Genomic DNA, 20,313 nt, shown 5'->3' with positions numbered 1-20,313 from the left:
GGTTAATCAACTTAATCAAGCATTTTCGATCTGACTTTTAGGCCATCAGCACAGTAAGTCTTTGTAATTTATCTTTCGCCCGGAGTTACGGTCTCACCTTGAATTGGCAAAAAGTTCTCCTGACGCGCCAGGAGCCCAGGAGGCCAGGACGGTTTACCCACCGCGCGCTGCCGTTTAACCCTCCTCGTGTTGCAATTTCAGACGAACAGAGCAGTGTACTGCACGTAAGATGCCGATGCGTAGCCTCACCGTGACGCTGCTGCTGCTCGCGACGGCCGCCACCACGCCGTCGGCTGCGGCGACGGCGAGCATCGCCTTGCCGGGCTGCGAGAGCAAGTGCGGCGGCGTGGACGTGCCGTACCCGTTCGGCACCAGCTCCGGCTGCTACCGGGCGGGCTTCAAGGTCACCTGCGACCGCGCGCGCCAGCCGCCGAAGCTCTTCCTGGGTGCCGGCGGCGGCGGCGGGCCGGAGGTGCTGGAGGTGTCCCTCCGGAACAGCACGGTGCGCGTCCGCGGCGCGGTCTGGTCCTTCGCCGCCGGCACCACGGGAGCCGCTACGGTGGACGTGCTCCCCGCCGCAAGCGGCCTCCGCCGCCGGTACGTGCTCTCCGCCGCGCGGAACAGCCTCGTCCTCGTCGGCTGCGGCTTCCAGGCCGCCGCCGCGCCGCGAGGTGACGCCGCCGCGTTCGGCTCGTGCGCGCCGTCCTGCCCGGGCGCCAAGAAGCGGAAGCTCCGGCACGGGCCCTGCGACGGAGTCGGCTGCTGCGAGGCGCCCGTCCCGACGGGCCTCGCCGTCACGGCCTTCGACGTCCGGTTCTCCTGGCTGGAGCAGAACGCCACGGCGCGGCCTGCGTGGGTGGCGCCCGGCGCCAGCGTGCTCGTGGTGGAGCGGGAATGGTGGCGCGAGAGGGAGAACGTGGTTCCGGTCAAGCTGTCGCTTCTCAACTCCGGTAACGCCACCGGCTTCGTGATCCCGGCCGTCCTGGACTGGACGCTGAACAACTCGTCATGCGCGGCGGCGGCGAAGGGCTCCGACTATGGCTGCGTCAGCAAACACAGCGAGTGCGTCAACTCCACGAGCAGCGCCTACGGCTACGTGTGCCGGTGCAACGACGGCTACAATGGCAACCCTTACGTGCCAGGTGGGTGCCAAGGCCCTCGAATGCGTATTGCAGCTGGTAAGTTTGATCCGATCACCTTCTCCAATCCTTTGTTTTACCATCACAATTTCAAGATTGAGATTTGAGTGTGAAATGTTTCCCCAGGAGTATTTCTTGCTATGGGGGTTGGCATTGGTATGTTCGTTTTGCTTCTGGTTCTTGCTGCCATCTTTGCAACAAAAAGATTCAATATTCGTAAAGCCAGAAAAATGAGGGAGAAATTCTTCAAGCGAAACTGCGGGTTGCTGCTTCGACAACTAGTAGACAAGGACATTGCCGAAAGGATGATCTTCAGCTTGGAAGAGCTCGAGAAGGCAACAAATAAGTTTGATGAGGCTCGCATCCTGGGCGGTGGAGGGCACGGCACGGTGTACAAAGGCATACTGTCAAACCAGCGTGTTGTTGCCATTAAAGTGTCAAGGCTTGTAGTTCAAAGAGAGATCGATGAATTCATAAACGAAGTTGCCATCCTTTCCCAAATAACCACAGAAATGTAGTGAAGCTTTTTGGATGTTGCCTTGAGACAGAAGTTCCATTGTTGGTCTACGAGTTCGTTCCAAATGGGACACTTTACGCCCACCTTCATGTTGACAACCCTCAAAAACCACTAACATGGAAAGATCGGCTGCGTATCGCCTCTGAAGTTGCCAGTTCTCTAGCCTATCTTCATGCAGCTGCTTCGACATCAGTGGTGCACAGGGACATCAAGACATCCAACATACTACTTGATGATCGATTGACAGCCAAGGTTTCGGACTTCGGTACCTCGAGAGGCATCGCAATCGATCAATCAGGAGTGACAACCGGCATACAAGGAACATTCGGCTATTTGGATCCCGAGTACTACTACACAAGGCGATTGACCGACAAAAGTGATGTCTACAGCTACGGCGTCATGCTTGTTGAACTTCTAACAAGAAAGAAAATTATGTACATTTCGCCTGAAGGTGTGGGCCTCGTGGCACACTTTGTCACGTCCCTGAATCAAGGTGAGCTCAATGAGATACTAGATGAGCAGGTCATCGAAGAAGGAGAAGAGGAGGGCAAACAAGTGGCGGAAATAGCAGCAATGTGCTTGAGGATGAAAGGAGAAGACAGGCCAACCATGCGGAACGTGGAGATGAGGCTTCAAGGTCTGCTAGGTTCAGAGATTAATATTTCAGAGGAGGGCAAACAAGTGGCGGAAATAACAACAATGTGCTTGAGGATGAAAGGAGAAGACAGGCCAACCATGCGGAACGTGGAGATGAGGCTTCAAGGTCTACTGGGTTCAGAGATTAACATTTCAGTGATTGAAGAGGATCAGGTGAATAGACTGAACGGCCTAACATTTCAAGGAGGAAATGCCAATGCCGGCGACAACTACTACAGTAGACAGTACAGCATCGAGGAAGAGATCATATTTTCTGCGAGCTTGGAGCGCTGATCCTCACGCCACATTCCCATCCAACAGCAAAGTTATCCACTCCTATATGATGCAGTAGCAGTACCGATACTCACTCCTCAGCCAATTGACTTCTGGCTTTCATCCCACTTGTGCCATCCTAAAATTATGGCACATCCTAAAATTATGATGCACTCCTGAAATTAGCTTCATTTATTTTTTTTTTGAAACGAGCCAGCAGGAGAGCTGCTGCTATATTAAAAGAGAGGAAAAGCCCGACAGGCCGTATACAAACATACTATACAAGCTGTACACTCGCATCCCCGAAACGGGGAGGCAGAACTCCGCTATGACAACTAGTACAAACAGAACACTCAACCTGAGAGAAAGTCCCCCAAGTGTTTAGCTCCCGCAGCGACCCATATCGCAACTTGGTTCTTGATGTCGTCGGTTATCTGGGTAACCGTCTTGTCTTTGTGTTGGAAGACCCTCCGATTTCTCTCTAGCCAGATCTCCCAAAGAACGAGGATAATGAGGTTCCGCAACCCTTTCCCCCCGTTTCCCTCGGCCACTGGGCTAGCCACATAGCTGTCCACCAATTATGTATGGAGTCGTGCCTATCCCAGCGGCTTGGATCAACATTAGGGTATTGCATCCATGTGTTAATTTCCGTCCAAATTAGCCGTGTGAAACTGCAGTCGGCGAAAAGGTGATACCCTGTCTCCTACGCTGTGCTACAAAGGGGGCAGGTTGGGTTACTGGTCCATCCCCGACGCTGGAGTCTGTCTGCTGTCCAAATTCTATCTTGCACGGCCAACCAACTGAAGAATTTGCACTTTGGTGGCGCCCATGTTTTCCAGATTAGGTTCTCGAGATTAGTTGTCATGGATCCTATAAATTGTACTTTGTATGCCGATTGTGTGCTAATTTTCCATTCGGCGTGAATTTCCATGTGATGGTGTCCGGAATGCCTGGCGTAAGGTGCAGGCGGTTGGTCTCAACCCATAGTCGGTAGTACTCAATGACATATGTGCGCGGTAAATCCTTGATGAAGAAGGTTTAAATCTCTTATCCATGTGCGATTTGTGACTGCATCATATAGTGTCCTGTTCTTCCTTTTGGAGATATGATATAGATTTGGTGCAATGTCCCTTGGCCTTTGTCCACTTACCCAGCCACTGTCCCAGAAGGAAGTCTTGTTGCCATCTCCCACTGTGATCTTGGTTGCCGCCGCAAAGAGTTTGCAGTCCGTTTGGGAGCAAGGGATGTCCTGGCTCTCCCAGGAAGGTTCATCATTCATCCAGTCCTGCCAGAGCCACCGTACCTTGGAGAATTTTCCGAGGTGTAACACACCTAGTCCTCCTCCCCTCCTAGGCCTTGCAGATCGTGTCCAATTCACTTTGCATTTCCCGCCTGTGAGTGGCTCCATCCCATGTTTTGAACCAAGGATCTAATTTTGGCCATTGCGACGAGGGAGGGAGGGAGCTTTCCTCATCTCTTAGTGAGAGTTGAGATGGAGATATTCTTGATGCGGGACTCTGGATGCGTTAGAGATGACCATGGTGTGGTTACGTTGGTTTTAGGATGGAGATCATACTAGTTTATCAGCTGCATGGTTAATCACCACCTTTCTCCATAGGTTTCTTTTAGCTCCTGCGACACTGTTTGTGAAGACTGAAGATGTGACTCGAGGCCCTTTAGGGCAATGTTTAGTTGCTCAATTTTGGAGTGCCAAAATCACTGTGCTAGCACTGTAGTACACTGTAGTGTTTCGTTTGTATTTGTGAATTATTGTCGAAACATTGACTAATTAGGCTCAAAAGATTCGTCTCGCAAAGTACAACAAAACTGTGCAATTAGTTTTTAATTTCGTCTACATTTAGTACTCCATACATGTACCGCAAGTTTAATGTGATGGGGAATCTTCTTTTTACATAGTGCCAAAGTTAGGATTTGGGGGTGAACTAAACAAGGCCTAGAGCATAGATTCTCCACAGAACAAACTCTGAACAACGATACTACTACTACACAGCATTCCTGAAGAAACACGCCGGAGGCGCTAACACAAGGAACAACAACATCAGAAAGCAAATCCTTAATCTTGTCATCAATTCATCACGACTACAGCAAGCATCTGGTCATTCATCCACCTGAATCCCAACAGTAACGCTGTGCTTCCTAAGACATTCTGAACGACGGACCAGATGTCGTTGTCAGTGCTACTGTATATCCGATAAATATTCAGACAGCCAACAAACCAAGACTGCGAATTGTGGCGCCCTCCCTGAACACATGGTGGTCCACCCATGCTAGTTTTCGGGCTGTGGGGCCGTTGAACCTAAACTCAACTGACAGCTGGGTCAGAAATCTTTGGAGGTGCCAGATAAGGGGAAGCATGATAGACTAGTTCTTCATGCACGATCTCAAAGTCAGAAATCTGACTGAAAATTTCAAGTTTTTCTCTGAATTGATGAATATCCTTGGAAAAGAATTATCTTCGATTGCGTTATCTCTGAATGTTCCACTACAAGTACAGTAGATGACTAGTCCACTTAAATTCTTTCCTGAATTTTCATTGTTCGGTTGCTTCGCTCTCATTGCCCGGCGGCCGTCATCTGTGCTAATTTTCAGGCTGTAGGGCCGTCGAACCTGAGTCTCCAACTGATAGATACGAAGGCGAAGGACATCTTTCAAAAAAAAAACAAGAAGGCGAAGGACATCTTTCAAAAAAAAAGAAGGCGAAGGACGATAGAATTCTTCAAGCACGATCCTGAGGTCAGAAATTTGACTGAATTTCTCTAAGTTTTCTGTCGAAGTACGTGTGAATACACGTAAAGATCTTTCATGTTTACACACGCATGTAGCCAGATATACTAGTTAATCATGCATTTTGAAGATGATCTTATCATTAGCTTCGTCATTTTGTTTGTCGCAGAGGCCGGCATGGTTGACTTTGGATTGGCCACCTGTCCTGCCCAGCTGCCGCGCGCGCGCCGCCATAGCCCATGGCACTGCACACACGCTTGCCATTTCAGAGGAACAGAGCCATCTGCTACGAGCGATGCGCAGCCTCGTCGTGCCGCTGCTGCTGGCGCAGCTCGCGACGGCGGCGGCGGCGGCGGAGGCGAACATCGCCTTGGCCGGCTGCGAGAGCAAGTGCGGCGACGTCGACGTGCCGTACCCGTTCGGCACCACGTACGGCTGCCACCGGACGGGCTTCAAGGTCACCTGCGACCGCTCGTACCAGCCGCCCAGGCTCTTCCTCCAGAGCGACGGCCCGGAGGTGCTCGCGATCTCCATCCGGAACAGCACGGTGCGCGTCCGCGCCACGGCTTGGTCCTTCGCCGCCGGCAACAACAGCGACGCGAGGGTCAGGATCCTGCCCACCAACCTCCGGCCGTACGTGCTCTCCGCCGCGCGGAACAGCCTTGTCCTCGTCGGCTGCGGCTTCCAGGCCGCCGCGCGGACGGCGACGACGCCGTCGCGGCCAGGAGCCGCCGCCGCCACGTTCGGCTCGTGCGCGCCGTCCTGTTCCGCCGACGAGCAGCAGAAGCTCCGGCGTGGCGGGTGCCACAGCGTCGGCTGCTGCGAGTCGCCCATACCGACGGGCCTCACGTCCTTCCGCGTCCAGTTCTCATGGCAGGAGAAGAACGCCACGGCGCCACGGCCGGCGTGGGTGGCTCCGGGTGCCAGCGTGCTCACGGTGGAGCAGGAGTGGTGGCGCGACAGGGACAACGTGTTCGCCGTCAAGATGTCGCTTCTCTCCTCCGGGAACGCCGCCGGGCTGGTGATCCCGGCCGTCCTGGACTGGACGCTCAACAAGTCGTCGTGCGCGGCGGCGGCGAAGCGGTCGGACTACGGCTGTGTCAGCAGGAACAGCGAGTGCCTCAACTCCACGAGCAGCGCCTACGGCTATGTCTGCCGGTGCAACGACGGCTACGACGGCAACCCATACGTGTCAGATGGGTGCCAGGGGCCTCGAACACATGTTGGATCTGGTAAGTTCGATCGAATCACACCTTGTGAAGTCCACTGCAGGATGATGATTTCAAGATTGAGATTAGAGGATCATATGTTTGCACAGGAGTATATTTTGCGATGGGGTTTGGCATCGGTATGTTCCTTTTGCTTCTGGTTCTTGCATCCATTTTCGCAACCAAAAGGCTCAAGATTCGTAGAGCAAGGAAGAAGAGGGAGTATTTCTTCAAGCAAAACCATGGGTTGCTTCTTCGACAACTAGTAGATAAAGACATCGCGGAAAAGATGATCTTTAGCTTGGAAGAGCTTGAGAAAGCAACCAATATGTTTGATGATGCTCGCATCCTGGGCGGCGGAGGGCACGGCACAGTCTACAAAGGCATATTGTCAAATCAGCATGTTGTTGCGATTAAGAAGTCAATAGTTGTAATCCAAAAGGAGATTGATGAGTTCATAAACGAAGTTGCAATCCTTTCCCAAATCAACCACAGAAATGTGGTGAAGCTTTTCGGATGTTGCCTCGAGACAGAAGTGCCATTACTGGTCTATGAGTTCATTCCAAATGGAACTCTTTATGCCCATCTTCATGATGAAAGCTCTCATAAATCACTACCGTGGAAAGATCGGCTACGAATCGCCTTTGAAGTTGCTTGTTCTCTAGCCTACCTTCACTCAGCCGCTTCGACATCGGTGGTGCACAGGGACATCAAGACATCCAACATACTACTTGATGATCGATTGACAGCCAAGGTTTCGGACTTCGGTGCCTCGAGAGGCATCGCAATCGATCAATCTGGCGTGACAACTGGAGTGCAAGGAACACACGGATACATGGATCCTGAGTATTACCACACACGACGATTGACTGACAAAAGTGATGTGTACAGCTACGGTGTTATGCTTGTTGAACTACTGACGAGAAAGAAGCCAAGTATGTACTTGTCGCCTGAAGGTGTCAGTTTAGTGGCGCACTTTGTCATGTTACTGAATCAAGATAAGCTTAGTGAGATACTAGATGAGCAGATCATGGAAGAAGGAGAAGAGGAGCCCAAACAAGTGGCCGCCCTAGCAGCAATGTGCTTGAGGTTGAAGGGAGAAGACAGGCCGACGATGCGGTATGTGGAGATGAGGCTTCAAGGACTGCAGAGTTCAGACATTTACATTTCAGGGATGGAAGAGCAGATGGGTGATTTGAATGGCCAAACATGTCAAGGAGGCGATGCCAGAGTTGGTGACAACTATAGCAGTAGGCAGTACAGTATAGAGGCAGAGATCTTGTTATCAGCGAGCTTGCAACGGTGATCATGGCATCATGTTCACGTCCAGTGCCATACTATACTATTATTTTGCTTGGATAGTCAACAATCACACTGTCGAATTCAGTTCACTTAAGCCACTGTAGAAGAGTAGCAGTGGCATGCTGGAATATCGAGCATTAGCAATTTTCGTAATAAGCAAAAAAATGGCTGTTTCCAGAGGCACCCATTCATTTTTCAAGGAATTTTGATATTAGAACTCAGAAAGTTGCATTTGCAAACTACCAGAAAATGGTTGGAATTTTCAACCCAATCAGAAAAAAAAACCTTCAGAACTTCATGATTTCTAAGGCCTGCAATGTAAATTATGAAGAGAATATTGAGGATGTTGGGGCTTGGTTTCCAGCCATGGGATGCCACGGCACTGTAGCGTGGTGGGTGTGGCGTCCAGAATCGGCGCCACAACCCTGTGGCGTGGCTTCCCGTGGCTGGGAAGAAGCACGCCTGTTGTCTTGAGACAAAAGTGCTGTTACTGGTTTACGAATTCAATTCAAATGGCAGTCTTAGTCATCATGTTTATACTAAAGGCCCGTCCAATCTATCCTGGGATGATCGATTAAGGATTGCACTTGAAGTTGCTAGACCTCTAGCCTATCTACACTCTTCCGCATCAATACCAATATTTCACAGAGATAACAGTCTTCGAATGACAGTTAAGTATCAGATTTTGGAGCCTCGAGATACATTTCACTTAACCGAACAGAAGTGACAGCTAGCATTCAAGGAACCAGGATGGGTTATGTAGACCCCACATATTATTATACCGGTAAACTGACAGACAAAAGCAACATTTTTAGCTTTGGAGTTCTTCTTATAAAGTTGCTTACGAGGAAGAAACCATTTTGTCTTCACTTGTAACGATGGTAGCCTTGTTGCACAGTTCCACTCATTTCTAATGGAGGGAAGTCTGTACGGATAATTGATCCACAGGTCACAGAGGAGAAAGATGAAGTCGCTGAGCTTGCGGCAAAGCGCACCAGATTGAAACAACAAGAGAGGCCAACAATGAGGCAAGTGGAGATGAGCTGGAGAGCCTGCAGGCACATAATACAGAAGCACGGAGGAGCAATCGGCACCACATTGTGGGACAATATGTGACAACCAGAGCAGGATTCTTTAGGGAGGAAACAAGCCGACAATTCAGCATGGAAGAGGAAATCATGCTGTCAGCACGCTATCCTCGATGATAAGTTTAGGATGAAAAAAATTACTAGATAGTCTCTTGGTCACAATCAAAATATTCACCAAACTGAAGAGGCAGTATATGTACATACCGAGTTGCTGACAACGGCCAACAAGAAAACAGAATTCTAGTGAGAATATAGTGTGTTATTCCATCAATTGTTCTGTTTTGCAAATGTGCACACTTTGGGGTTGTGTAAAACCGTAAAACTCATTCTGATTTGCATATGGTTCACCACAAAACAGAGGTAGCATTCGCAGTTTCTTACTGAAATTTGAAAAGTTGAGACATGCAATCTGAGACTTTTCAATTGGGATTCAAGGTTTGTTATTCTAACATTCAACTGCAACTGGAAATTATGAGTTGAAACTAAAACTGGGCAGGTGAACTCGAAATTTAGAAGAAAGATTCACCAAACCTCGACCGCATTTCGGAGCTCTTCTTTTCGCAATGTGCAGTGCTGGCGGCTTCCGGTTTCGAGGCGCAAGAACGCCGAGCTGTAGATGCCGATTTGAGGCCAGACGCAATGATGAGTTAGCACGCAGAGGCAGGACGTCAGGGTGGAGTTTAGGGTTGTCGATCGAGCGCGGAGAAGGAAGCGGGCTTGCGGAGGCGATGCAAAGCGGCGAATCCGGGCAGGGAGTGGGTGCGCTCTGAGCACCGCGGCGAGTTCCTCGCGGTCGGGGGTTGGCGGCGGCGAACGGCTGAGTCGGCGAACGACGATTTGTTTCATAACCCCCGTATATTTACATAAAACCCCTATTTTGTATTGGCATTTATATATGTTGAGGAATCGGCCCGGGATCGTGAGCCGGAAGGACTGTCTCGGCCGAGACACTTCCGGAGTTACGGAAGCCTTCTTTCTTCCCTACGGGGAGAACAATCCCCTTCTTCCCCATTCTTTGCGGGGGCCGCGGACCGCGAGGTCGAGGAGCCATGGGTGTAGGAAGATCCCTGGAGCATTCCGGAGTCTCCCGAACTCACTCGGAAGCTCCACACCTTGGGGAGGAAAGGTAGAGGCAGAGCACTAGGCCTCTCCCTCCTATCGTGGAGCCTCGGGAATAAAGACCTTAACTTTACGCGTCCCGGAGAGGGAAAAAGAAACGCGCAGCTCTCGATACGGAGGTCGACGCGCCCACCCTCCATACGAGAAGCACTTGGGAGACGCCACGTTAGCCGCGAACTCGGGAAAGGGTTAGACCTCACTGCCTCTAGGATCGTACTCCAGTGAGTTCGGTATCGAGGGCATCGTACCGGGGCACAAGGGTATCCACTCCCTTAGACTACAAATGAAAGAGTTATGGACTCAAACAAGATACATTATAGCCACTTAGTCCATAAAAACTCTTCTGGACAAGTGTCTTGAATATTTAAGAACCATCCTAGCATTTTATAACCACCGGCAATATATTAATCGCGATCCAAATTTTAGCATTAAAATCCCAATATGTGTCCTGGTTATTTGTAAAATTGCCCCCCGTCTGCTATCCATACTCCGCGGCTTTGCTCCGGTGACGACGACGGCCTGTCAGCTGCGTCGCCGCAGCGATTGGATTTCGGCTCCCTCTCGCCCACTCCATCTTCGATGCCTTGGAGAGCCGTGTCGTGGAAGGTCCCGTGCCGCGTGTGGGGGAGAGGCGGAGACGCTTGGTCGGATCGGATTATTCTGTCTGCAGCTCTCTTTTTCGCGGTTTGGCATTTTTTCTGTAACAATAGCCTGAGCACTGAGCAAGCGTCGTCTCTCATCGCTGCTGTTCTTGCAAATGGAACAAAGCATTTAGCTTTAAACATGGAATTATTGAGATTTGACTAGACCTGAATTGGGAGGACCCAAATTGCAATCTGCCAGAAATGCACCTCAATTCCTAGTCGCACTCTCGTGCTCACTTTGTGGACTAAAAGCTGCAACGTGCTGAAAAGTAGAGCATAAGCTGAATAATAAATCTATAGTGCACAACTGCACACATCACGCCTTGGAAGTCCTGCAAATGCTACCCATTTGAATATCTGTCTGCTGTGTTATTATAATTTGCCCTCACCTTTTAAATACAAAAGTTCTGTCCTATCCGTTGGAAAAATATTGTGCTGTTCTAATCAGGGGGTTAGGTGGTAGAAGATGAGACATAGCCCGTCTTCCACTCCGGGGGGGTGGTTGGTTGGCAGAGGACAGAACACCAAATGCCGTGTAGCCATGTGGATGCTTCCCCAATTCCATGTAAGTTCCCTGCGGTGGGTAGTGTATGCTGGGCAAAGAAATAAATACCATTTGATAGCTGGAAGAATGGAGGTTAGAAGAAATCCATGATCACCAGTTCATAACAATTACTTTGTTAAGATCTCTCAGTAGTTGGATGTATGAAGAAGTTATCAAATAGGAGAGTGAGAGTTGTATTCAAGGTCGCTGTAGTTGCAGCAGTGTTGTTGCAGCTATTGCGTGCAGCTGCAGCGGCACAAGCGACAGCTAACTGCAGCACCAGCTGTGGCAATATCAGCATCTCCTACCCTTTTGGAATTGAGCCTGGCTGCTACCATGTTGGCTTCAACCTCAGTTGCGATCACTCACATAACCCGCCCAAGTTGTTCCTTGGTGATTCCACGGTGGAAGTGCTCGAGATTTCGATTCCCAGTGGCACAGTGCGCATCAACAGCAGCAGCATCGTGCCATCAAGTCCTAGCGCTTCCATTGATGGCAAGATGAACAAGTCAGGGAGGTATCACACATGGAGTGGCCTCAGAAAGGGTGGTCCATTCTTCGTCTCACCAGACAAGAACAGGTTCCTGGTGCTGTCATGCAACAATGTCCAAGTCCTCCTCCTTGGAGAGGACAACAGCACTGTCAATGCCTGCGCCACTTACTGTCCACCAGCCCCTGGGAAAAACCAATCTTTTCAGTACCCATTGCGCAATGAGTGCTCCGGAATTGGCTGTTGCAGTGCATCCATACCAAAAGGCTACAGTTCGTACAGCATCCAGGTCCAAGTCCAACCCCCCAATAATATTTCTGAGTTTGATGCAGAGTCTTCAGTGTACATAGCTGAGGAGGGATCCTACAACACTACACGCCTGATTTTTGAAACTCTTGATACTCTCCCAGCCCTTCTGGACTGGGTGATCAGCAACTCAACATGCAAAGATTCACCTACCGCATCTGCATGCCGCAGCAGAAACAGCTATTGTCAAAACTATACAAGCTATGTTTACAATGGCTACCGTTGTCGCTGTTCTGCTGGCTACCAAGGAAACCCATACATACAAGACGGGTGCAAAGGTATGCATGTTAAAGCAATCTAGATTCATTTCCTTACACTTGCAGTACAAAGTTTAAATGATATCAGATTGATGTGATGGCAGTTTAATACTTGCTTAGTTATATCTAAGTCTTCTGTAGGTTTTAATAGTTTACTAATTCTTTTCTGAGACAAAACAGGTTTACCAATCTAGTAGTTTAATTCATGATCTTGTATGTTTGTTTGTTTAGATATCGATGAGTGTGCACGTTGGGAGCTCCACTCATGCTATGGAACCTGCATAAATATGCCTGGAACGTTTCATTGTCAGTGCCCTCATGGAACCTATGGGAATCCCTTCACAGAAGGGGGATGCATCAAGATCAAGAATTCCTCTCAAGGTGACAACCACATCATGGATTACCTGATTTTGTGTACACTAACTTCATATATGGGAATTTCAATTGGACTAATTTTCAAGTGCTACTTATAAATGAGAAATTGTTACATAATGCATTCTTCAACAGTATTTAATCCTCTTCGTGCTGTAAAGTAAGAGTGATGGGTGTGATATACTGATATGTAACACTATTTTTCAATTTTTTTCAGGTTTAACCATAAGCCTGCTAATCAGTTGTGGCTCAATTTTATTGGCTCTTGCTTTCGTTGGCCCCTTTATACTACGTAAGATCAAGCTACGGAAGGCTCAAAAAGCAAAAGAAAGATTTTTCAATCAAAATCATGGTTTGCTACTGCAGCAGTTAATATCACGGAATGCAGATATTGGTGAAAGGATGATTATTACCTTAGCAGATCTGGAGAAAGCCACAAACAGTTTTGACAAATCTCGTGAGGTTGGTGGTGGAGGACATGGTGTTGTGTACAAAGGAATATTAGACCTTCATGTAGTGGCCATCAAGAAATCAAAGATAGTGGTACAACGAGAAATTGACCAATTCATAAATGAGGTTGCAATTCTTTCTCAAATCAACCATAGAAATGTGGTGAAGCTCCTGGGGTGCTGCCTTGAGACAGAAGTTCCATTATTAGTATACGAGTTCATTTCAAATGGAACACTTTCTCACCATCTTCATGTTGAAGGTCCAATATCACTACCATGGGATGATCGACTAAGGATTGCAGGTGAAATTGCTAGAGCGCTAGCCTATCTACATTCAGCTAGTACAATGCCAATATTCCACAGAGACATTAAGTCTTCTAACATACTTCTTGATGATAGTTTAACAGCTAAAGTGTCGGATTTTGGAGCTTCAAGGTATGTTCCAATCAATGAGACAGGAGTGACTACAGCTGTTCAGGGAACATTTGGTTATTTAGATCCCATGTACTATTATACCGGCCGGCTGACAGACAAGAGTGATGTTTTCAGCTTTGGTGTTCTTCTTGTCGAATTGCTCACTAGAAAGAAACCGTCCTTATACAACTCCGACAGCGGTGACAGTCTTGTTTCACATTTTATCTCACTACTCACAGAAGGTGATTTGATTGACATAGTAGATCCACAGGTCATGGAAGAGGGAGATGGTGAAGTCCAAGAAGTAGCGGCACTAGCAGCAAGGTGCACTAAACTGGATGGGGAAGGCCGGCCCACAATGCGAGAAGTGGAGATGGCACTTGAAAACTTGCGAGTTAAGAAGAAGCCTTCTCCACGAAATACCCTGATTTCATCAGAGAGATGTGATGGGGACGAAATCGCAACTCGTTACTTGCCAGCTCGGGGGGTTGCCAATGAAGCAAGTAGACAGTACAGCATGGAGGAGGAAATCTTGCTGTCAGCAAGGTATGCCCGGTGATGTTTTTGCTATATCCTCGTGAACTGTTTAGTGAAAGAACATATATCCATTCTTTTTACCTGAAAAAAGAACCATGTGTTCTTCTTTCCTCCTTTTTTTGTGGGGGAAAGGAAGTTTTGTTTTTGTATGTAAATCAGTAAATGGTTCCATAGCCGTGTTTGTTTTGGTCAAGTCGATTCCATATATGTTCCTTTCCCCCACAAAAAAAGCGGATTGGACATGAGTTGTTGAGAACCGAGGTAGAGAAATGGAAAATCATTCGTGGGAGATGAAGTAACATAAGTCCGAGTCAAATCACCATCCCCATCAGGTCGCTGGTAAGTTTGTGGTTTTGGACCTGAAAATACCTTCAGCACTAGGACCGAATCATGGCATGATAATAACCGCGTCTAAAGCTATGCACGGACTGAAGGATTCGACCCCAGTAGTTATCAGTTTGTCACGCTGGTAATTTTTGAATAATTACCTACAAAAAAAACCCATGACGATCAACAAGGCAGCAAACTTGGGGTAACCACATGCGCTTGCGAGAGTGCGCACATATTTTTCAGCACTTTAATGTATAAATGTACAAATAACATACACCTTGTACCACAGCCAAAAAAAGAAAAGAAAGGAAAATAAATAAATAATACACGCCACATACAGTTGTCCGGGTTTTCGCTTCCTAGGATGCCCGCAGCAGGCGTGGAGCTAGCCACTTGCAGTGGGTATCAACGCCAGCATCTGGTTCTTGATCATCCCCATACACATCTCGATCTCCCTGAAGATCGGGATGTTCTGGGAGCTGCACGGCTGCAAGCCCGACAGCGATGAATCGAGGATGTGCGCGACTTCAGCAGGGTGACACTGCTTCTCCGTGCAGTTCTGGCGAATGGTACGGACTGCGGCGTTAGACCATAAGTCATAGTGGGAGTGCTGGAAATGCCAAGTCTGAAGTCTGAACAACACGCAGAGCTTGGATGGCTTACCTTTATCATGACCATCATAGCGACGCAGGATGGAATCAACTCATTAGGAAATTGGCCATCGGAATTACCACCGTTTGGCAATCTTGAACTGTCATTTGTTGCAGGAGCAGGTGTGCCATTCTCTTGATACGATGCATTTGACTGGCCTGAATCTTGAACTACACCTGATCGTGATAATTTAGCATAGCATCAGCATCACATTGGATCAGAAACAGGGAATTAATTTACCTCTTCAGCATCAAGCTCATCTGCTCCCACCAAGGCTTCAACTTCACCTGCAACCATTCATACAACCCACCCATATTGTGATGGAACTGTTGAAGTGATGGAGAGATCCATTCAGAATGGGATGTATCTTTAGCTTGAATTCATGAGCTCCATTTTGAATTTAAACCTGGCACATCATGTTCTTTTAAAAGATTGATTAGGAACAACTTCATTTGATGGTTCCATCTGGCTCTCTTTGAGGTCCCCAAATTTGCTGCATTTAAAATAATTTACAATTTTTAGTCAGCAAAATGCAGCTAAAAGTTTGATGCAATGTACAGGTCCAACTAAAATAATAAGAAGCATTACCTAATTCTTGACTAGGCTGTAGTCTCATGCTCAACGTCAACATCAGAAGGCCCTTGCGATGGGGGGTGATGTTGTCGTCGATCAGCCATATTCATCTGGATGGAACCTCTGCCAGGCATTGCTTCCCTTACAAAACAATATAATCTGCCTTAGAGAGATGCTAAGTGTATCCGACTGTTGCTAAAAAAAATCTAGTGAAAATGAACTGGGAAATTCCTTCTTCTTAATACAAAGATACGCAGCTCTCCTACTTATTCTCAAGAAAAAAAAAGAACTGGGAAATTCATTGCACAAAATAAAATTCAGGGTCATCTGATGGTTGGCCAGTAGCTAGCCAGCTAATAGTTTTGTGAGTACGTATTCCTCCACGCAGAAAATTCAGACGAATCTTGCTTAGACTATGCGACAGACTCTCAAGTTGGTGCCAATCCAAAAATTCTTCCGCCCAGAAATTCAAGCGCGTAGGCCTGCCGTGCCGTGTGCGCCTGCGGGGGTGATGTTTGTGCCCGCAGCCGAGCAGAGCAGCACGCGCGTTGGACATTTCCGGGCGGTGTAGCGCGTGAGTGCTCGATCGAAGGATTTCCCAAAGGAGCTGTCAATATCATCCCTCTGATTTTCAAAAAATATCATCCCTCTGTGTTTCAAATAGTAAACATGATTTGACCTAAAGTACTTCTCACCACACAAATTCAGCATAAAGTCAAGTCACCGCCGTGTATCTTCTCATGTTCCGCAGAGCTCCTGGCGACCATTTCCAAGAAAAGAAAAGTCACCACTCACCATCAGGGACCTACATCTTAATGTTAGGGAAGAGCCGAAGACCTCTTGGCCAGTGAAAGAAGACTCTATTGTGCCAATCTCATTGGGTATAAAAGTAGTGTGCCGGAGCCCAAAAAGTGTGCCAGTGTCTCCTTGCATACACGCCACGCCGCACACATGGAGAAGGTAGGAAGTAGTGTGGGAGTTGTAGCATTAGCTGCTGCAATTGCCACGCTGCTGCTGCCGCCGTTCGCCGCCGCGGCAGCCACCGGCCCGGGCAGCAGCTGCACCAGGAGCTGCGGCAACATCACCATCCCATACCCGTTCGGCGTGGAGCCCGGCTGCTACCACGCCGGCTTCAATCTCACCTGCAGGTCCGGCGCGGGCGGGCAGGGCTCGCCCCAGCTGTTCCTCGGCGACGGCACCGTGCAAGTGCTCGAGATCTCCGTCCAGCACAACACGGTGCGGATCAACAGCACCGGCATGATTCTACCCTTCAATGATGGCGGCCGCACCAAGAACGGGACATGGGGGAGCGGCCTCCCAAGGAGCGGGCCCTACTTCCTGTCGGAGACCATAAACAGGCTCCTAGTGCTCGGATGCAACACGCAGGTCACCATCCTGGGAGGAGACGACAACAACTTGGTCAGTTCTTGCACTGCTTTCTGCCCGTTGTCGGAGCCCAATCCTGGCTTTACTATTGGTACTGTGGCAAGTAACTGCACCGGCGACAGCGGCATAAACTGCTGTCAGGCTAGCATCGTTCTGAGTTACTCTTTCTACAACATTGAGATCAACAGGCTTAAAGGCGGATTACCCTTTACCCAGTCTATATACATTGTCGACCGTAGTCTTGATTACACGCCCGACATGGTTTTTAGTCCAGACCACAGTCCTAAAGCCCTCCCGGCCACGCTAGACTGGATAATTGCTAAAAACTCGACGTGTCCAACAAATACGTCCGTTCCTGAGTGTCGCAGTAACCATAGCAGGTGCCAAACCTCCCATAGTGGGTATGGTTGTCAATGCTCTGATGGTTATCAAGGCAATCCTTATGTTCCAGATGGATGCCAAGGTGCAGTAATAGTCACATAACTTTTTTTTATCTCTCTTCACGAACATGAAAACACCTTCATAACTCTAACTAATTTCCTTTTCTTAGAACTCTAACTGATATCCTTGTCTTTGTTTAGATATCAATGAATGCAAATCTCCAGACATTTATGTTTGCTATGGCGATTGCAAGAATACACCAGGAAGTTTCATGTGCCAGTGCCCTACTGGTTATACGGGCAATGCTTCCATTCCGAATGGATGCAGAGGTAGGCAACATATATAATCAAATTGTTTTTTACAGCTTACTGGTAAGTAGCAGGTCAAGTAAAGCTATGCTATATATGCACTATAGATTTAGCTTTGGAATTAAATCTGTCTAATTTCATTTATATATATTTTTTTGCTTCCTGAACAAACGCCAGCACTGTAGTACCATTGCATAGTGAATGGCGTGATTTCATTTCAACAGAATGTGTATTGTTCATACTTTTGATTTGTTTGTTTTACATGTACTTTTTGCAGACATAGATGAGTGTGAGCGTCCAGAAGCACACTCATGCTTTGGAATCTGCCAAAATTTTCCCGGAAGTTTTCGTTGTCTGTGTCATGATGGAACCTACGGAGATCCTTCCACAAAAGGTGGATGTATTACAATCAAGAAATCCTTCGTAGGTAATACCCCAGTATGTGCAGTTATTACCATTTTTTAAAGATTTGTGTCATCACAAAATTACATTCAATCTGAAGTTGGTCAAGCTTAGCTGTCATCATTCACAAATTAAAAGTCCTCTCCAATATTTCTGTTTGCTCGAAAGTCACGAATTGTCCTTTCATTACCTATTTTTTTTCAGGTTTAAGCATTGGGTTAGGAGTAGGCGGTACAGGTCTTTTGCTTCTAGCACTTGGTGGTCCCTTCATAATTCGTAACATCAAACTACAGAAGGTGAAGAAAATGAGACATAAATTTTTCAAGGAAAATCATGGTTTACTATTACAGCAGTTAATATCACGCAACACAGACATTGGTCATAGGATGATAATTACCTTAAGGGATCTAGAGAAGGCCACAGATAATTTTGATAGAGCTCGTATAGTTGGTGGTGGAGGACATGGAGTTGTGTTTAAAGGGATTCTAGATCTGCAAGTTGTGGCAATCAAGAAATCAAAGATAGTAGTTCAAAGAGAAATCAATGAATTCATAAATGAAGTTGCGGTACTTTCTCAGGTGAACCATAGAAATGTGGTGAAGCTCTTGGGATGTTGCCTTGAGACAGAAGTCCCGTTGCTAGTTTATGAGTTTATTTCTAATGGAACCCTTTATAATCATCTTCATGTCGAAGGACCGATATCACTATCATGGAATGATCGAATGAGGATTGCAATGGAAGTTTCCAAAGCACTATCCTATCTACATTCCTCCGCTTCAATGCCAATATTTCACAGAGATGTCAAATCCTCCAATATACTTCTTAATGATGCTTTAACTGCAAAGGTATCAGATTTTGGAGCTTCTAGATATATTCCGATTGACCAGACAGGGGTGGTTACAGCAGTTCAGGGAACGTTTGGTTACTTGGATCCAATGTACTATTACACAGGCCGACTAACTGACAAGAGTGATGTTTTTAGTTTTGGTGTTGTCCTTGTAGAACTACTTACTCGAAAGAAACCAAATGACTACCAGTCCGTTGATGGTGGAAGTCTTGTTTCACATTTTGTCTCGCTCCTCGCAGAAGACAAATTAGTTGACATAGTAGATCCTCAAGTATTTAGGGAGGAGGATGATAAAGAAGTCCAGGAAGTAGCCACACTCGCAGCCATGTGTACAAAATTGAAGGGAGAAGACAGGCCTACAATGAGGGAAGTGGAGATGGCACTCGAGAATTTGCTTGTTAAGAAGAAGCAGGTTGCATGTATTAGTATTAGAACATCAAGGAGAACTGATGAGGATGAGATTATGGCTCATTACCGGGCTAATAACGAAGCAAGCCGGCAATACACTATGGAAGAGGAAATATTGTTGTCAGCAAGTTTTCCACGATGAACTTTGTTGGTCTTAACAACTTGTACTCATTTCTAGTATTCTACTAAGCGCATTAAATGTCAATTGAACGGGTCACTAAGGAAGCAAGCAGACAATACACCATGAAACTGGAAATCTTATTGTCATAAAGATAACTAGGATATTCTTGTTCAGGCCTGAACAATGATGCATGGCAAGCAGATAATTAACTGCCAAGCGTGGGTAGCACATGGATACATGGTTACTTGTCCTTCATCATCCTAGAAATTAGTTATGTAATCTTTCTGCATATGCATTCATTTAGTCATAAATAATGAAGCTTCCATACAGATTTAGTGTGTTGTTGATTTCGCATAATTCCAGGCATAAACACTACAAAGCCAGTAGTTCCTATGCTTATTGTGTACCAATTGAACGTGAAATGTTCTCCCCTTTTGTACTCGATTGTAAGAAGGATAAATGAGTTGAAACCTTAGACTAGTGGATGTATCTCTGTATGCTTAAGACAATGCAATTGAACTATTAAATGTGTTTTTACCTTCCCATCAAAATGGTTATCATCTATCTGAAAGAAACTCATTGACTCTCATCTACCTTTTTTGCAAGGAAAACAAGATTTTACTTGATCCTACACCTGGAATTATGATTATATAAAATTAAGATTTACTAAGTTTTCTGCATTGTGTTGGCTCTGTGAAATACAGGATTGGCAGGTGATATAAGAAAAATAAGGGATTATTGATCTAGAATCCTAGTAGAATTATGGATCATATTGGGATCCTAAGAATTTTGCCTAAATCCTAAGAATTTTGCCACTATCACCGTGCTATCATCTAGTCCATAGTGCTGCTATTTGATGGAAAAAT

At 47.1% G+C, this 20,313-nt stretch overlaps 4 protein-coding genes and 1 pseudogene across 7 annotated transcripts; all 5 read left to right on the top strand.

Annotated features, from left to right (window-relative positions):
- Positions 1 to 229: 229 nt before the first annotated feature.
- On the top strand, positions 230 to 1,246 carry LOC117861925 (wall-associated receptor kinase 2-like). Its single transcript, XM_072294779.1, has 2 exons — positions 230 to 250; positions 332 to 1,246. Exons 1-2 carry the CDS (start codon positions 230 to 232, stop codon positions 1,244 to 1,246), a joined length of 936 nt encoding a protein of 311 aa, XP_072150880.1.
- Positions 1,247 to 1,278: 32 nt separating this feature from the next.
- On the top strand, positions 1,279 to 2,586 carry LOC140220063 (wall-associated receptor kinase 3-like; annotated as a pseudogene).
- Positions 2,587 to 5,484: 2,898 nt separating this feature from the next.
- Positions 5,485 to 8,019, top strand: LOC117860777 (wall-associated receptor kinase 1). The gene is made up of 2 exons (XM_034744152.2): positions 5,485 to 6,542; positions 6,629 to 8,019. The coding sequence occupies exons 1-2, from the start codon at positions 5,606 to 5,608 to the stop codon at positions 7,822 to 7,824; spliced, it is 2,133 nt and encodes a 710-aa protein (XP_034600043.1). The 5' UTR covers positions 5,485 to 5,605; the 3' UTR covers positions 7,825 to 8,019.
- A 2,867-nt stretch (positions 8,020 to 10,886) lies between these two features.
- Positions 10,887 to 14,233, top strand: LOC117860778 (wall-associated receptor kinase 2). Of its 3 annotated transcripts, none has more exons than XM_034744154.2 (4): positions 10,887 to 12,289; positions 12,500 to 12,649; positions 12,858 to 13,703; positions 13,775 to 13,949. In XM_034744154.2, the coding sequence occupies exons 1-4, from the start codon at positions 11,377 to 11,379 to the stop codon at positions 13,795 to 13,797; spliced, it is 1,932 nt and encodes a 643-aa protein (XP_034600045.1). In that variant the 5' UTR covers positions 10,887 to 11,376; the 3' UTR covers positions 13,798 to 13,949. The 3 variants fall into 3 exon arrangements, with proteins under 3 accessions (XP_034600045.1, XP_034600046.1, XP_034600044.1); XM_034744155.2 differs by lacking the exon at positions 13,775 to 13,949 and having other exon boundaries at positions 10,888 to 12,289; positions 12,858 to 13,391; positions 13,489 to 13,626; XM_034744153.2 differs by having other exon boundaries at positions 10,891 to 12,289; positions 12,858 to 14,233.
- A 1,750-nt stretch (positions 14,234 to 15,983) lies between these two features.
- On the top strand, positions 15,984 to 19,984 carry LOC117860776 (wall-associated receptor kinase 3). Of its 2 annotated transcripts, XM_034744151.2 has the most exons (4): positions 16,465 to 17,443; positions 17,562 to 17,690; positions 17,947 to 18,096; positions 18,276 to 19,984. In XM_034744151.2, exons 1-4 carry the CDS (start codon positions 16,546 to 16,548, stop codon positions 19,466 to 19,468), a joined length of 2,370 nt encoding a protein of 789 aa, XP_034600042.1. In that variant the 5' UTR covers positions 16,465 to 16,545; the 3' UTR covers positions 19,469 to 19,984. The 2 variants fall into 2 exon arrangements, with proteins under 2 accessions (XP_072150497.1, XP_034600042.1); XM_072294396.1 differs by lacking the exon at positions 18,276 to 19,984 and having other exon boundaries at positions 15,984 to 17,013; positions 17,947 to 18,086.
- The last annotated feature ends 329 nt before the right edge of the window (positions 19,985 to 20,313 follow it).

Source organism: Setaria viridis, chromosome 6 (assembly GCF_005286985.2).
Source record: "Setaria viridis chromosome 6, Setaria_viridis_v4.0, whole genome shotgun sequence".
NCBI classification, from domain to species: domain Eukaryota; kingdom Viridiplantae; phylum Streptophyta; class Magnoliopsida; order Poales; family Poaceae; genus Setaria; species Setaria viridis.
This window is presented reverse-complemented; position numbering and strand designations above follow the sequence as displayed.

What these genes read in the sequence shown, in the direction of transcription:
- LOC117860777 (XM_034744152.2), top strand. Translation starts at nt 5,606, where the DNA reads ATGCGCAGCCTCGTCGTGCCGCTGCTGCTGGCGCAGCTCGCGACGGCG. An exon ending in TCGAACACATGTTGGATCTG is followed by an intron (nt 6,543 to 6,628) that starts GTAAGTTCGATC and finishes ATGTTTGCACAG; the next exon opens with GAGTATATTTTGCGATGGGG.
- LOC117861925 (XM_072294779.1), top strand. Translation starts at nt 230, where the DNA reads ATGCCGATGCGTAGCCTCACC. An exon ending in TGCCGATGCGTAGCCTCACC is followed by an intron (nt 251 to 331) that starts GTGACGCTGCTG and finishes CCGGGCTGCGAG; the next exon opens with AGCAAGTGCGGCGGCGTGGA.
- LOC117860776 (XM_034744151.2), top strand. Translation starts at nt 16,546, where the DNA reads ATGGAGAAGGTAGGAAGTAGTGTGGGAGTTGTAGCATTAGCTGCTGCA. An exon ending in TGTTCCAGATGGATGCCAAG is followed by an intron (nt 17,444 to 17,561) that starts GTGCAGTAATAG and finishes GTCTTTGTTTAG; the next exon opens with ATATCAATGAATGCAAATCT. An exon ending in AATCAAGAAATCCTTCGTAG is followed by an intron (nt 18,097 to 18,275) that starts GTAATACCCCAG and finishes ATTTTTTTTCAG; the next exon opens with GTTTAAGCATTGGGTTAGGA.
- LOC117860778 (XM_034744153.2), top strand. Translation starts at nt 11,377, where the DNA reads ATGAAGAAGTTATCAAATAGGAGAGTGAGAGTTGTATTCAAGGTCGCT. An exon ending in CATACAAGACGGGTGCAAAG is followed by an intron (nt 12,290 to 12,499) that starts GTATGCATGTTA and finishes TTGTTTGTTTAG; the next exon opens with ATATCGATGAGTGTGCACGT. An exon ending in GATCAAGAATTCCTCTCAAG is followed by an intron (nt 12,650 to 12,857) that starts GTGACAACCACA and finishes AATTTTTTTCAG; the next exon opens with GTTTAACCATAAGCCTGCTA.